Consider the following 16,133-nt stretch of genomic DNA (forward strand, 5'->3'; position numbering starts at 1 on the left):
AAACACATTTTAAACTTCTTCTCAAGTTCCACCAGTGCTATTGAGATGAAACTTGCCTGAAATGATCCTGATATGATCCCGACCAAGTGTTGTTATTTTTCGGGTCGGTCCGAAATCCAAGATGGCCGCCATAGCCGCCAGCTTGAAAAACACATTTTAAACTTCTTCTCAAGTTCCACCAGTGCTTTTGAGCTGAAACTTGCCTGAAATGATCCTGAGATGATCCCGACCAAGTGTTGTTATTTTTCGGGTCGGTCCAAAATCCAAGATGGCCGCCATAGCCGCCATCTTGAAAAACACATTTTAAACTTCTTCTCAAGTTCCACCAGTGCTACTGAGCTGAAACTTGCCTGAAATGATCCTGAGATGATCCCGACCAAGTGTTGTTATTTTTTGGGGTCGGTCCAAAATCCAAGATGGCCGCCATAGCCGCCATCTTGAAAAACACATTTTAAACTTCTTCTCAAGTTCCACCCGTGCTATTGAGCTGAAACTTGCCTGAAATGATCCTGATATGATCCCGACCAAGTGTTGTTATTTATCGGGTCGGTCCGAAATCCAAGATGGCTGCCATAGCTGCCATTTTGAAAACACATTTTAAACTTCTTCTCAGGTTGCACCAGTGCTATTGAGCTGAAGCTTGCCTGAAATGATCCTGATATGATCGTGACCAAGTGATGTTATTTTTCGGGTCGGTCCGAAATCCAAGATGGCCGCCATAGCCGCCATCTTGAAAAACACATTTTAAACTTCTTCTCAAGTTCCAGCAGTGCTATTGAGCTGAAACTTGCCCGAAATGATCCTGATATGATCCCGACCAAGTGTTGTTATTTTTCGGGTCGGTCCGAAATCCAAGATGACCACCATAACCACCATCTTCAAAAACACATTTTAAACTTCTTCTCAAGTTCCACCAGTGCTGTTGGGCTGAAACTTGCCTGAAATGTTCCTGAGATGATCCCGACCAAGTGTTGTTATTTTTTAGATTGGTCTGAAATTCAAGATGGCCGCCATATCCACCATCTTAAAAAACACATTTTAAACTTCTTCTCCAGTTCCACTGGTGCCATTGAGTACGAAATTGGTGAGGATGTTAAGGAAGGAGTGCCAACAAAGTGTTTTTATTTTTTCGGCCTTGTAAAAAAAATGGCGGCCATTTTGTAACATGATTGCGCAATCATGGTTTTCCTGAACAACACCTATTTCAAACTTCTTCTCAAATTCCACCAGTGGGATTCAGCTCTAACTTACCAGAAATGATCCTTAGATGGTCCAGACCAAGTGTTATTATATATTGGGTCAGTCAGATATCCAAGATGGCCAGCATGGCCAACAGTGCCACTATATACTTGCTACAGAGAATGCATACAAAATAATACAAGGGTTTTAATTTAGAGTCAGATGACCGTTAAGGCCCCTGGGCCTCTTGTGTTTGTCTAGATATGTAGTTTATGTTTGTCTGTAGTTTAGGTTTGTCTGGATATGTAGTTTATGTCTGGATATGTAGTTTATGTTTGTCTGGATATGTAGTTTATGTTTGTCTGGATATGTAGTTTATGTTTTTCTGGATATGTAGTTTATGTTTGTCTAGATATGTAGTTTATGTTTGTATGTAGTTTATGTTTGTCTGGATATGTAGTTTATGTTTGACTGGATATGTAGTTTATGTCTGGATATGTAGTTTATGTCTGGATATGTAGTTTATGTTTGTCTGGATATGTAGTTTATGTCTGGATATGTAGTGTATGTTTGTCTGGATATGTAGTTTATGTTTGTCTAGATATGTAGTTTATGTCTGACTGGGTATGTAATATATGTCTGCATATTTAGTTTATGTTTGTCCGGATATGTAGTTTATGTTTGTATGTAGTTTATGTTTGTCTGGATATGTAGTTTATGTTTGTCTGGATATGTAGTTTATGTTTGTATATGTAGTTTATGTCTGGATATGTAATTTATGTCTGGATATGTAGTTTTTATTGCATTTTTTCCAGTGAAATATAGAGATCTATCAAACTAATAAAACTTATATTTTCACTGCAGCGATGAGCAGTGAAAATATAAGTTTTCCGTTTGTGACCAATCAGAGCGGACCTTTGTATTCACCTCGTTGAAACTTGCCGATTTTTCCAATCAAAGCGGAGATAGATAAATGGGTTATTTTGCTGTAATTCTGAAATATTCTGTTAAGTTTTTGACTTGAACACTCACTTGACGTTAGCTATTCATGCACAGGTCTTTAGAATTGGAAATAAATAAAAATAAATAAATAAATTATATCTCCAGACCAGCTAATTTCTTCATCAGGGTAAGATTCATTACATGGTACAATGTATTGTTGTCATGTGCACAAACTTATATGTTACAGTCTCCACGTTGTCTATAAATACAACTTCCGAGTCCACCACTACGGTGACACGTAAGTCTACTCCACAGTGTGTAACAGCTTAATTAGTCTCGATAAAATCCTTCAGAGAGCGAACTTTTCATTTCCTCTGTAATTATATTATATTAGTTCTGACAGAGTGAACTTTCAATTTTCTCTGCTATAATAGTTAGTACTGACAGAGTGAGCTTAATATTTTGCCTGTAATAATAGTTAGTCCAAACTTAGTAAGCTTTTCACTTTGCCTGTAATAATAGTTAGTCCTGACAAAGTGAACTTTCCGTTTTCTCTGCTGTGATAGTTAGTTCTGACAGAGGGAACTTTTAATTTTCTCTGCTATAATAGTTAGTCCTGACAGAGTGAACTTTCCATTTTCTCTGCTATAATAGTTAGTCCTGACAGAGTGAACTTTCCATTTTCTCTGCTATAATAGTTAGTCCTGACAGTGAGCTTTCCATTTTGCCTGTAGTAATAGTTAGTCAACACCGAGTGAGCTTTTTATTTTTCTCTGTAATAGTTGTTATTCTAAGATGTATGTCGTGACAATATTCTTGTATTTCAGAAAAAAGACATTAACAATGTATTGCCAATGTAAAAGGTCAAGGTCAATCTGTAACTGTTAAACAATGTTTGATTTCAATCATGAGTCACAACAAGAAAGTCCAAGGTTATAGAACTAGTGTCAAGGTCAGTTGATTATCTGTAAATGTTCTTAATTTTACACACTCAAAATGTATTGAAAAACCCCATATTAAAAAAAGATAAGCATACAATGAATTTTATCACCAACAATGATTGCGATAGAAACCAATATAGATAAACTACAATTAGTGCAATCATAATTTATCGGAATGCTTCTAGTGCGAAAAAAGGCTAAAATAAGATTACTGCTAAAATAAGATTACTGCTAAAATCAGATTACCGCTAAAATCAGATTACCACTAAAATAAGATTAATGCTTAAATAAGATTACCGCTGAAATAAGATTACATAAATTGCACCTGAAGATTACCACTAAAATAAGATTACATAAATTGTACCTCTAAAATAAGATTACCACTAAAATAAGATTACCGCTTAAATATATAGGTTTACAGTATTGTTGATCTATTTTGTAATGAGCAGTAAATACAGTTATGCTAATTTACAGGAAATATTGATTCTTGTAAACTAGTATAGGTATATTCTCGTAGTGAATTACACAGACAAGGTTTACAAATTATTTACGTTCGAGATATATTCACAAACTGAGACAGGGAGGTCAAGTTTTCAGTACATACATTTGTAACCTATTTATATCCCAAAATAAATGCTCTCTGGTGTGAAAAGTAGTCATAAAGTTTAGGGAGAACTTATTTGTGAAACGCTTTTTGCTAATTGCTTTCAAAAATTGATTATTCTGCAAAAAATGAAGAAGGGAGGAAGACCGAGGAATCTTTCTGTTTGAAAAAGATTGTGAATGTTCCAACTACACGGAACTACAGGTGAACTGTGAGAAATGTATGCAGTTGTTTGTGTAGATTAGCAAGTGATTTAAGTTTCATTTGACACTACTGAATGTTGCATGAATTGAGCTTGTTGAATTTTCTTCCACCATTAACTGAATTTGTTTTCACTAAACGAGGAGGGGGATTTCAAGTAATAATTTGATGTTTTTGTTTGCAAAAACAATCTCATGTTTTTATCTTTATTGTACCAAATTTCGTCATTTTAACCAAATTTATCTTCACTTGACTGAATTCTTCTCCATTTATCTAAATTTATCTTCACTTTCCTGGATTTATCTTCTTTACACTGAACTTGTCTTACACTGAACTTGTCTTACTCTGAACTTGACTGAATTAATTACACTTGACTGAATTTGTCCTCTGTTGCCTGAATTCTTCTTCACTGAATTGGTCTTTTGGCCTGACCTAACATGTCTTCACTTGAACTTCACTTTAATTGAATTTTTGTTTTCAATGGATTTAATTCATCTTCACTTGACTGAATTCATCATCACTTGACTGAATTCATCTTCACTTGACTGAATTCATCATCACTTGACTGAATTCATCTTCACTTGACTGAATTCATCTTCACTTGACTGAATTCATCATCACTTGACTGAATTCCTCTTCACTTGACTGAATTCATCTTCACTTGAATGGATTTGATCCTAACACTCATGATTCTGTTTAATTAAGCACCTGTATCCTTGCCGGAGGGACAAGAAACCATCGATTACATCGCAGAATATCTCCTGGTCAAGTTTGAAGTTTGTGAGAATACCCCACATTATTCCATCCAAGCTATCAGCCTCACCAACACTGGAATAGCTGTAGTAAAGGGAGGTAACTGGCAGATCTATTTTAACCATCTCTACAAAATGATGCACGAGATTGGAGGTGTGCCGCCGGAAGGTCATGTGATCAGTGATTCCGGCTTCAGATTATTCCATGTCAAAGGAAGTCTATACAGGTCAGTATGACTCGTCTTTACGTCATATGACCCCAAGGGTCAGGATGACATAAAGCTATTGTGTTTCATCTGTTGTCATCTGCTGTGCATAAACTTTTGACATTAATTCTTCTCAAGTTTAACCATTGAGATTCAGCTCAGACAATGCCTCAAATGATTCTGAAATGGTTCTGACTAGCTGGTGTTGTTACTTTTTGGGACCGAAATCAAGATGGTATTGATTGACATGACTGCCATTTTGAAAGACACATTTCAAGTTTCTTCGGTGGGATTCATCTCAAACTTGCCTGAAATGATCCTGAGATGATTCTAACTGAATTGTTCTTATTTTCAGGGTTACATGATCAGAAATCCAAGATGGCCACCACGGCCTACAACAGTACCAAGGTACTTTCTACTGAGTATGTATACTGCTGTAGTACATGGCTCTTTAACTCATTCACCCCTGAAGTGTCATTATGAACTCTTCCAATGTTTGAATTGGAAGAGTTCAAATGTGTCTTTAGGGGTGAATGAGTTAAGTTAGATAACCTTGGGCATTTTGTTAAAATCTAAATTGATGAATTCACAGAGGAGGTAATATTTGTTGTTTCAGAATACAGCCCGAACCTGATTTTTGTCTACCACTGTATCCAACACAGACTCGAATCCTCACTTTGACAGGAAACTTTCAACAAGTCTCTAAAACTGATTCTTTTCCTAACTGGTATGTGACTTCGCCGGACTCTAAACCACAGATACTTCAATGTACCAGGGGGGAAACTCTCGACTTCGTGGATAGCTACAATCGCTCGTCACTGCAGTGGCGTCGTGACTCCAATGACCAGAATGACCCCTACACTGCCCAAGTAAGGTTCAATATGTATGCGAATATGTTGCATGACACTGGGCGTGCTGGGAATCTGGTGTTGCCGACACCAGAGGAGGCGAACATTGATGTGAATACCTTGTTAAGCATTAATCCGAAGGAATGGGTGATCATCAGTAACACGGAATTTACATCTGAGGCAAAATTTCTTGCAGGTTAGTCATGTATATCGCTTATATTTTGAGTATAAATAACATATACAGATATATTATAAGTACAATTGTACTAAATTTTCATCAGTAACACAGAATTTACATCTGAGGCAAAATATCTCACTGTTTAGTGATATACATTGCTTATATTTTGAGTATAAATAACATATACACAGATATATTGGAAGTATTAAAAAAAAAAAAATGTGTTTTTATAAATCACCATGATTTTGTGTCACCTGCAAAAAGGTATGTCACTATGTTGGGGTTGGCGTCCACTCAAAGGTTCCCATGCGATAACTCAATATTTCTTGGGCTGATCAAATTGAAATTTTCATGCAGATCTTCTTTATTACAAGTGCTTGCTTGGGATCACTTTTCAGGTCCGAAGGTCAAATGTCAAGGTCACTTAATACTAAAAATAGAAAATTTGTTTCTGTGCGATAACTCAAAGTTTTATTTGGTTGATCATGCAAACTCAAACTTCATACAGATCTCCCTACAAGTGCTTGCATTGGATTGCTTTTCAGATCTAAACGTCAAAGGTCAAGGTCACTGTTACTACTAAAATTAAAATTTGTTTCTGTTTGATAACTTGTTTCCCTTGTGCCTATTAAACTCTAACTTCATGCAGATCTTCCTTACCACAAGTGTTTGCATGGGATTATTTTTTCTTACTGGTGCAAAGGTCAAAGGTCAAGGGTACTGTTACTATAAATAGAAAATCTGTTTCCATGCAAATTAACTCTTGTAACCACCCAATTTTCTGCGCAGGGGACACATCCACTTCCGTGGAATTCTTGTTAGTGTTAAGCTTTGTTTTATTGGCTTATGCCATATGTATACAGAATCTAGTAGAAGGATTAGAAAAGAAAATAACTCTTGGTTTGAAATATATCACAATGGTTTTTTTGTGCTAAAGTGTTGTCATACTGAATTATACCATCCAAGTCTGAGAGATAATACTATAAGGGTGTACCCCACCCCTACAGGTCCACTGGTGAACTTATACAATACAGTTCCTATTATTGAATTAATAAATTATTATGTGAAATACATCATTATATATAGATATTGGTTTTGTTAACCAAACTTATAGTGTGGGTAACCAAATATATATTGCAATGATTTATCCAAGAGTAGATATACAGTATATTCCCGTGAAATATGAAATGTAAAAAAAGAATAAGATTGATCCTTGTCAGACATTTAAAATGATCATTTTGGAATGATTTGCAAGACAGAAAGTCTTCCTGGCAATTTAATAATTAAAATTTAAATAATTTGTCTAACTTAATCATAGTCCCCTCTATGTGTCTCTAATCGATTGCTGATAATTTGCCATCCACTCAAATTGCAATACTGCAATGAGGCTCATTAAAATATATGTGGTAGCTAGGTTTACAGAATTTTGTCCCAAAGAACTTGGATCCCATTTTCGATGCGTGTCTCGGTGGCCGAGTGGTTAAGATGTAGGATGCCATTTTGATGATTGTCTGGGTGGCCAAGTGGTTAAGTTGTAGGATGCCATTTTAATGAGTGTCTCGGTGGCCGAGTGGTTAAAGTGTAGGATGCCATTTTGATGATTGTCTGGGTGGCCAAGTGGTTAAGGTGTAGGATGCCATTTTGATGTGTGTTTTGGTGGCTGAGTGGTTAAGTTGTAGGATGCCATTTTAATGAGTGTCTTGGTGGCCGAGTGGTTAAGGCGTAGGATGCCATTTTGATGATTGTCTTGGTGGCCGAGTGGTTAAGGCGTAGGATGCCATTTTGATGCCTGTCTCGGTGGCCGAGTGGTTAAGGCGTAGGATGCCATTTTGATGCCTGTCTCGGTGGCCGAGTGGTTAAGGTGTAGGATGCCATTTTGATGCCTGTCTCGGTGGCCGAGTGGTTAAAGTGTAGGATGCCATTTTGATGCGTGTCTCGTTGAATCCCACTGTTCTTATAATCTGGAGTAATATTTTGTTTTTTAACTTGTGGTTACATGTAATGAGCAATCCCCGATAGTACGCAAGATTTTTCTACAATTGCTGTATATTTTCTGTCTTTTTCCAGAACGTTGTCCGATACAGTTTTCCTACAACTTACCAAAGAGACGCTACATCTATCTGACCAAGCGGCCTTCCAACATGAACCTTACCAGCGAGGAGTACATTCTAACTGTGGAGCCGGCTACGGAAATAATACAAGTTTTTGCCGACGGAAAGGCAGGAGCTTTCTATGGTGTTCAGACCATTTTGTCTCTCCTACAGGTGGGAACAATACTGTTGTGAATTTTAAAACTTTCATTCAGTGCTTGTTGATATACGTCCTCCATTTCATTAATATCTTTTTAATTTTTTCCACAGGAATTTAACATAGCTACATATATGACATGTAGGAACTAAATTTGTTTCCTTAGATCCAGCGAGGACCTCCAGGCCTCTATTTCATTTATATTTCAAACTTAATTTTTCTATAGGAATTAACATACCTACCTACATATGACGTAGGAACTAAATTTTGTTTCCTTAGATCCAATAATTACGTTTTCCTATGGAAAATCGTTGATTTGTAATAAGATATTTTAGCTATAGATACTGGATCCAGCAGCTATTGGTAATGATTTGTTTAACAAAGCTTATGATTAATTACAGTGTAAATTTAAATCACTGCATCTGCACCCAGGACCTCTGGCTTACTTGTCTTACGCTCAACTGATCAAGCTAAAGAGAAATTCTCTCTCACATGGTATATTTAGGCTAGTATTTTACCAGGGGTACATACATGTATATACTTCCTCACCAGGAAAAGCTCATCCCTGAGTTCCCAGGGGTTAAAGCAATGCTTTCACAAGTAACGCCAAGTTTAATTCCTGAGTCTCATGTTGGGAACTGTTGTGACGGAGTGTATGATTAATTGAATTTAATCAATGCCTCTGCTAGGGATCGAACCTGTGACCTCTGGTTTATACCAGTCCTACGCTCAACCGATCAAGCTAAAGATAAGTTCTCTCCAGCCGAGCAGTATATTGCCTCTATATTTTACCGGCATTACATATAGATTATATACATAATACATTGTACATATATTTTCAGGTAAATATGGTCATGTTAAGATTTTTGTCCAGACTACATGATCTTTATGCTTGTTAGGTTATAATTATTGTCAATCATAACAGATTTAAATGCAATCTGCAAGGTGACAGATAAATGGAAATGTGCATTGATATATATATATATATATTTCTGCTTCTTGTCAATCAATACATTGGAGATTTTTTTCCCTCACAGAAAGATGCCGATAACTTGGTAATACCCAAGACACAAATCAGAGACAAACCAAGATTTCCGTACAGGGGAGTCCAACTAGATGTCTCCCGGAACTTCCACTCCAAGGAAACTGTCATGAAACTCTTGGATACCATGGCAATGTATAAATTGAATAAACTTCATTTTCACCTGAGCGATGATGAAGGCTGGAGGCTGGAGATTGCTGGTTTGGAGGAACTTACACAGGTATAGGAGAATATGCTATGAGTGTATCCAAGAATTAAGGCCTTTTCAAACTTTACCATATTTATCTGCAAAAAGCTTCCTGCCTTCAACTACCCCTTTGCTTTAGAATACCTACCTTCCCTAAAATTCCCTCCTGCCAACAAACAGTTGCCTGGCCACAAATACCACCTTGTCCATGCAAACCTCCTTGCCTAGAAATACCTCCCGGCCTACGAGTACTCTGCCGGATCCCTACCCACAAATTGCCCCCTGCTCAAAAATAGTCAATTTTTGCTGAATAGGTTGATAGTTCGTATTTTACATGATTCTTTGATGATGTGTACATTGTGTGGGTTTCTCGATTACTTCATCCTTACTGAATACATTTTGATGATTTTTGTTGTCCTATCACAGACAGTATTTGTGGGAATACCTTTTAAACAAGGGTACCCTACGCCATTTCCTGATCAAAATGAGTAGCATTTGTGCCCATGCCAGCATCAGTTTCTACTCTTACTCTTCTTAACATTGGCCCCATCAAGGTGTTTATTTAAGCATTGAACTGTTTTTGTATGGTATTTGTGATCTATTTGAACGACAGAGCTTTGCAAGCAAACAAATCATAATGCGCACTAGCGCATTATGATTTGTTTGCTTGCAAAGCTCTGTCGTTCAAATAGATCATAAATACCATACAAAAACAGTTCAACGCTTATATTTACATTTTCCAACGATTTGATTTTTTTTCCTTTGACAGATCATATTTAAAAAATTCATAATTCCCGCGTTACCGACAGGCAACACAAATTTTAGTCGTTAACTGGAACATCCTTCATGTCTCGTGCAGATTGGCAAACAAAATCGGCAACAAAATAGTGCTTGAAAAAAAAACCCAACAATTTATTATATTCTACATTTATTACAAACAAAGTATATGGCATGTTTTCTCATAATAAATTATTTGACAAAAATATGTATTTTTGCTCAAATTTATCTATATCTATATATTGGCCCGGAACAAAATATTGCGCAGGTCTGTGTTGTATTACTACGCTGATACTGTCGCGTGATACATGGCACTTAAACAAACATCAACGACACAACTCTCAAAAAGGCTTTATAGTGACAATGCCATACAAATGTAAATATTGCCCTTTGAGGGATATTATTCCACTCCTGAATAAGGACTTGAAGAGTAGAGCGATGATGTATGGGAAGTCGGCGCGCTTACTAACCCTCCTGTCTAGCCCATTCCACAATTTCTTGATTGGGGACATATGTAGTCTATATGGTGGCTAATCAAGAACTGGAAGGTTGTTTAGAGCCAGAAAGTCATGACAAACCCTACCAACACAGGGCCTTGCGTTGTCCTACTGAAATGTAAGGTTACGTTGATGGATAAAAGGAAGAATGTGTCGTCTCAAGACCTGATCCCGATATCTTGCTGCTGTAAGATTACCATTAATAACCAAGAGTGGTGTTTCCTGCCTTAATTGACATATTCCTGCCCATACAATAACATACCCTCCCCCGAATCTATCACTTTCTGTTACGCAAGCGCCAGAATATCATTTGACACGTTGTCTTCCATCTGATCTGTAAAACATAAAGTGAAACTCATTAGTGAATAATACGCATTTCCGATTGGCAAAATCACAGGTGCCTGACTCGTTTTTATAAAATAATAACATATAGAGTACATATAAATGAGAAAGGTTCTGAACTCCCCCAGGCTTGAAATCTGATGTATTTATTTCTAAGTACCGTAGCTTCGGTTGTATTGGGTGGATTTTTTCGAAGTAGGACTTAAATTGAAGAGAAATGGTCAATCTTTTAAAATAAGCCATAACATGATGTCGATTTCTCGATATTAGTTTACGAAATCGGGCGTGAAACTTCAAAATCCCCTCGATTTTGTTTAGTCGGACAAGTTGACGTAACGGGGTCACCACACTTTGACTCTATTGGACATAGCTTTAAATACGAAGTCCACGGGTTAATCAAGAGGTACGCTTCATCAGATCACCGAATACAACTATTACATACACTTACTTTATGTATACGAGCACCCTATCGACGGCCCCGGGACTTTTTATGCATACTGATAGCAGATTTTCCACTTGAGTAGCCATGTTGTGTCAGCCGCGGTAAATTTGAACAAGCATTCTGATTGGTTCAACACATTTTCTATAACCAATCAGAATGCTTGTTCAAATTTACCGCGGCTGACACAACATGGCTACTCAAGTGGAAAATCTGCTATCAGTATGCATAAAAAGTCCCGGGGCCGTCGATAGGGTGCTCGTATACATAAAGTAAGTGTATGTAATAGTTGTATTCGGTGATCTGATGAAGCGTACCTCTTGATTAACCCGTGGACTTCGTATTTAAAGCTATGTCCAATAGAGTCAAAGTGTGGTGACCCCGTTACGTCAACTTGTCCGACTAAACAAAATCGAGGGGATTTTGAAGTTTCACGCCCGATTTCGTAAACTAATATCGAGAAATCGACAACATGTTATGGCTTATTTTAAAAGATTGACCATTTCTCTTCAATTTAAGTCCTACTTCGAAAAAATCCACCCAATACAACCGAAGCTACGGTACTTAGAAATAAATACATCAGATTTCAAGCCTGGGGGAGTTCAGAACCTTTCTCATTTATATGTACTCTATATGTTATTATTTTATAAAAACGAGTCAGGCACCTGTGGCAAAATGAAACTGATTAGGTGCATGTGCAAGCAACCTATGTATTTAACGTTGGTGTCGCCTCTACGAAAGTGGCATACCAACATTGGGACATTGTGGCCTTGAATGAAACTGATTTCTAAACATTCGTGAACACACTGGCCGACTATGAGTGCTGACAACTTGACTTGCTGTCGCTGTCGCTGTCTGAAATCAGTTGTGGAGGTCGAGAGACGTATGCCTCTATCTTGACGTCACGATGTAATGTGTGGCGACCGCTCCTTGGACAGTCACCCAGCCTCCCTGTGACTCTGAGCCGCCCAACTAAGCCGGTTATTGTTGTCTTGTGTAAACCATATTGCTGGACTACATGACATCGCAAATGCTCCTGCATTATCAGAGCAATGGCCTTTCTCCTACCGACTTTTCACTGTACAATCGCTTCAAAAAGAAATGTTGTGTAATTGATCTGTACTGATCCATTGTTAGATTTGTAATGATTTACCAGGACATGTTGTGCAAGAGTACCCGGAATGCATGTTTTCTTGAAAAATCTGCTGAAAGCATGAAGCATTTGGTCATGGTCGACTGAATTTCAATTTAAAAACATTTTCACAGTGCACAGAGTTAGCTCAGTGTGAAGTTTAATTGAATATAGACCACGTGTCTAAAAGTTATATTAAAAAAATCAAACTTTCGTTTCATTTTTCCGCTAGTATACTTACACTGTAGCTGATTAAATGCAGTGAATCAAGTTTGGTGATATTTCTGTGTCATCTACCGTCACCAAATTTTGAATTCCTGTATCCCCAACTAAGAGAGTCTTGTCTTATAACCATCAATAGCCTTGCTGGGCATCAAGAGATGAACACAATTCACTTGTAAAAATAGGCTCCGGGGTATTTCCCCATCCCAGGGACTTATTTTTTTTTTTATAAATCTTTAAAACTTTGATAAGTCTTTGAAATTGTTAAGATCCCAACCCCATTGCCATATCTACACTGTAGCAATGTTGGTCATCAAGAGATAAACAGAATCTTGTTGTAAAAACACCCCTGGGCCGGCTTTTCACACCCCTAGGGAGTCTGGAGTAAAAACACCCCTGGGGCTTTTCACACCCCTAGGGAGTCTGGAGTAAAAACACCCCTGGGTCTTTTCACACCCCTAGGGAGTCTGGAGTAAAAATACCCCTGGGGCTTTTCACACCCCTGGGGAGTCTGGAGTAAAAACACCCCTGGGGCTTTTCACACCCCTGGGGAGTCTGGAGTAAAAACACCCCTGGGGCTTTTCACACCCCTAGGGAGTCTGGAGTAAAAACACCCCTGGGGCTTTTCACACCCCTGAGGAGTCTGGAGTAAAAACACCCTTGGGGCTTTTCACACCCCTAGGGAGTCTGGAGTAAAAACACCCCTGGGGCTTTTCACACCCCTAGGGAGTCTGGACTATGTTCTTTATATCGTTGAAATAGCTGATCATGAGATCCCCACCCCATAACCATATATAGTATTGTTCAATATAAACAAATTGAAATTGACCATGAATATTATTTTGACGTTAAGTCAAATCAAACCAGGCGAGTGATACATTACAGGCCCTCTTGTCCCCTTGCTATTTTTTTAATACTTTTTGGTTATTTTTGATTATCGGCCTACCACTAACATATACTTTAAACATGGACTGGCTCTTTATTTTCATGATATATCTAATGACTGTAAATATATATCAAAATCAAATCTGCTGCAAATACGAACTAAAATAATTGGAAATCTGGAAGTTGAAACAGAGCATTTTCTTCATTTGGCCATGTACCTATGACATTTTTGTTATGTAGGTTGGCAGTCGACGTTGTCATGACCCGAGTGAAAAATCATGCCTTCTTCCTCAACACGGCTCTGGACCCCACACAACCTCCTCTGGCTCCGGATACTACACTGCTAAAGATTACCAAGAAATTCTAATGTTTGCACAAAGGAGGCACATCCAAGTGATTCCGGAGTTTGACGTCCCAGGGCACTCTCGAGCAGCGGTTAAGTCGATGGAGGCACGCCATAAAAAGTTTCGCTCCCCTGGACGAGGAAAGTGCCGAGGAGTTTCTACTTACAGAATGGGCAGATAAATCTAAATATAGTACAGCACAGTCGTATGACGACGGCGTAATCAACGTGTGTATTGAGTCTACGTACATTTTTCTCCAGGTATGTAAGCCAGTGAGGTAAACTTTTTTTCTACCACAATTGCATACATGCCATACCTCCCGGCGTGAGACAAAATCTCCCTTATTTTCCAGTCATTTATTTCCTCCCGGCAGGAGAGCCAAAATTCCCGTACTTTGTAATTCCCTCCGGTATTTTTGCCGGCGCCATTTTTGTTTACAATTCAGAGTTTTTCTCGCGAGATTTGGCTAAATTTAGCGATCACGTGATCCATCTGTTCACGTGATCACTTAATCAAAATGGCGCCTGTTGGACACGGCTTTCACACGAAGCTCTGGCTAGTGTAATGTTTGCGCTAGAATATCTATCACCATGAAATAAAGGCAAGCCGCTTACAAACAATTTTAACCCCCTTAGCTAACAGACTTGAATTATGGTTTGTTATCTTTTAGGACCATACTTTGATGATGGTAATTGATACAGAGTCTGGTCAGACGCAAAATCACACATGTTTTTCATTTACCATGTGTATCGTTGATCAGTGATAGCAAGATGAAATCCGATAATTTCTTTCAGAAAACTATCAAAATTAGCACATCTGTTGGTCGTTACAAAGTGGTCAATCATGGTGTTTACAATGACTGTACAGTCCATGACAGAGACATTATACAAAATCTAGAATGATCGTGATAAGATTTACTGCAGTCTCCTAACATTAACATCTTCCGTTCTCATAATTTCATGTATACACTTGCACACTTGGAATATTTTTATATCTAAATGGTCCAACATAAGGTATCCCACAGGACATTTCATGGTGATTTTTACAACTGATGTGTTCCCTCGGAGTGGATCAAGCTTTCTAATTTTAAGAAAATCCAAACTGATAAATGAATAACTTGCTTGTCTTAGTCTTTAGCTACATGTAATTATAATATACCCTTTTCAAATGCTGTTATGCAATATGCATAAAGCTGTGAAACTTTTTGTGTTGCATAAAAAAAATCGGAAAAAAAAATTCATATCATCAGAATCTGAATGTATACTTATTGCATTTTTTACCTTATACAACTTTTTGTTGTTTGCATATCCAAAATAAATATAAATATTCTTTATCACTTTCAAAATTAGTTAATTGCTAAAAAATTGAGTAAAAATGTCGATATTTATGTCACGCACAAATCTCCCTTATTTTAGGCAAAATTCCCTTAAAATAATCATCAATCTCCCTTATTGGTCTCCCAAAAATATGGCATGTATGCAATTGGTGGGTATTATTCAACTCCCTAGGCATGAAATAATCATTAGAACTGTTGAATAACATTCAGTTTATACCACATGTGTAATAAACGTTTTGATTGGTTGATTCGGTGACCTTTGACCCAAACTGCAATTGTTATTAACGTCATCAATAATCAAATTACGTCACATCACCGGGTCCCAGCCGTCACTTGTACACCTTATTTGCATACACGAAATTAAACTAGGCCACGCTCCCCTTTGATTCAAGCCGTTGTCATTGTGGTAGAAACAGGTCACACGACTCCTGAATTTTGGATGTGGAATATATTTCACACTGATAAGTTATTCTTTAAAATTTTCAAAAGACACTCGCTAAAGCTTGTGTCTTTTGTAATTTAAAAAAAATAACTTACTGAAGTGAAATACATTCCATATCCAACAACCACTCGTTGTGTAACCTCTATTTATCTCACAACAGTTGCTAAGCTAGTTATTCTAACATATATTAATCACTTTTGTTGGCCTTGATGGAAGTGTGCAAGGGGTCTTTTAACTGTGAGAGGAAATCAGAACTGTCAGCACCTTGGGGGAAAAACCCATATGGTTAGGGAAAACCCCATATGGTTGGGGAAAACCCCATATGGTTGGGGAAAAACCCATGTGGTTGGGGGAAAATCCCATGTGGTTGGGGAAAAACCCATGTGATTG

At 37.7% G+C, this 16,133-nt stretch overlaps 2 protein-coding genes across 3 annotated transcripts in view; both read left to right on the top strand.

Annotated features, from left to right (window-relative positions):
• The window catches only part of LOC117315989 (nephrin-like), a 402,896-nt gene that overhangs the window by 105,386 nt on the left and 281,377 nt on the right, over positions 1–16,133 (top strand). The gene's annotated exons all lie outside the window — the stretch shown is intronic.
• LOC117315988 (beta-hexosaminidase-like) overlaps positions 1–16,133 on the top strand; it is a 49,013-nt gene that overhangs the window by 24,646 nt on the left and 8,234 nt on the right. The window contains 6 exon segments of the mRNA XM_033870468.1: positions 4,573–4,846; positions 5,442–5,869; positions 7,919–8,115; positions 9,136–9,360; positions 13,862–14,097; positions 14,099–14,225. Coding sequence (XP_033726359.1) covers positions 4,573–4,846; positions 5,442–5,869; positions 7,919–8,115; positions 9,136–9,360; positions 13,862–14,097; positions 14,099–14,225 — 1,487 coding nt within the window.

This window comes from Pecten maximus, chromosome 17 (genome assembly GCF_902652985.1).
Source record: "Pecten maximus chromosome 17, xPecMax1.1, whole genome shotgun sequence".
In the NCBI taxonomy this organism is placed as follows: Eukaryota; Metazoa; Mollusca; class Bivalvia; order Pectinida; family Pectinidae; genus Pecten; species Pecten maximus.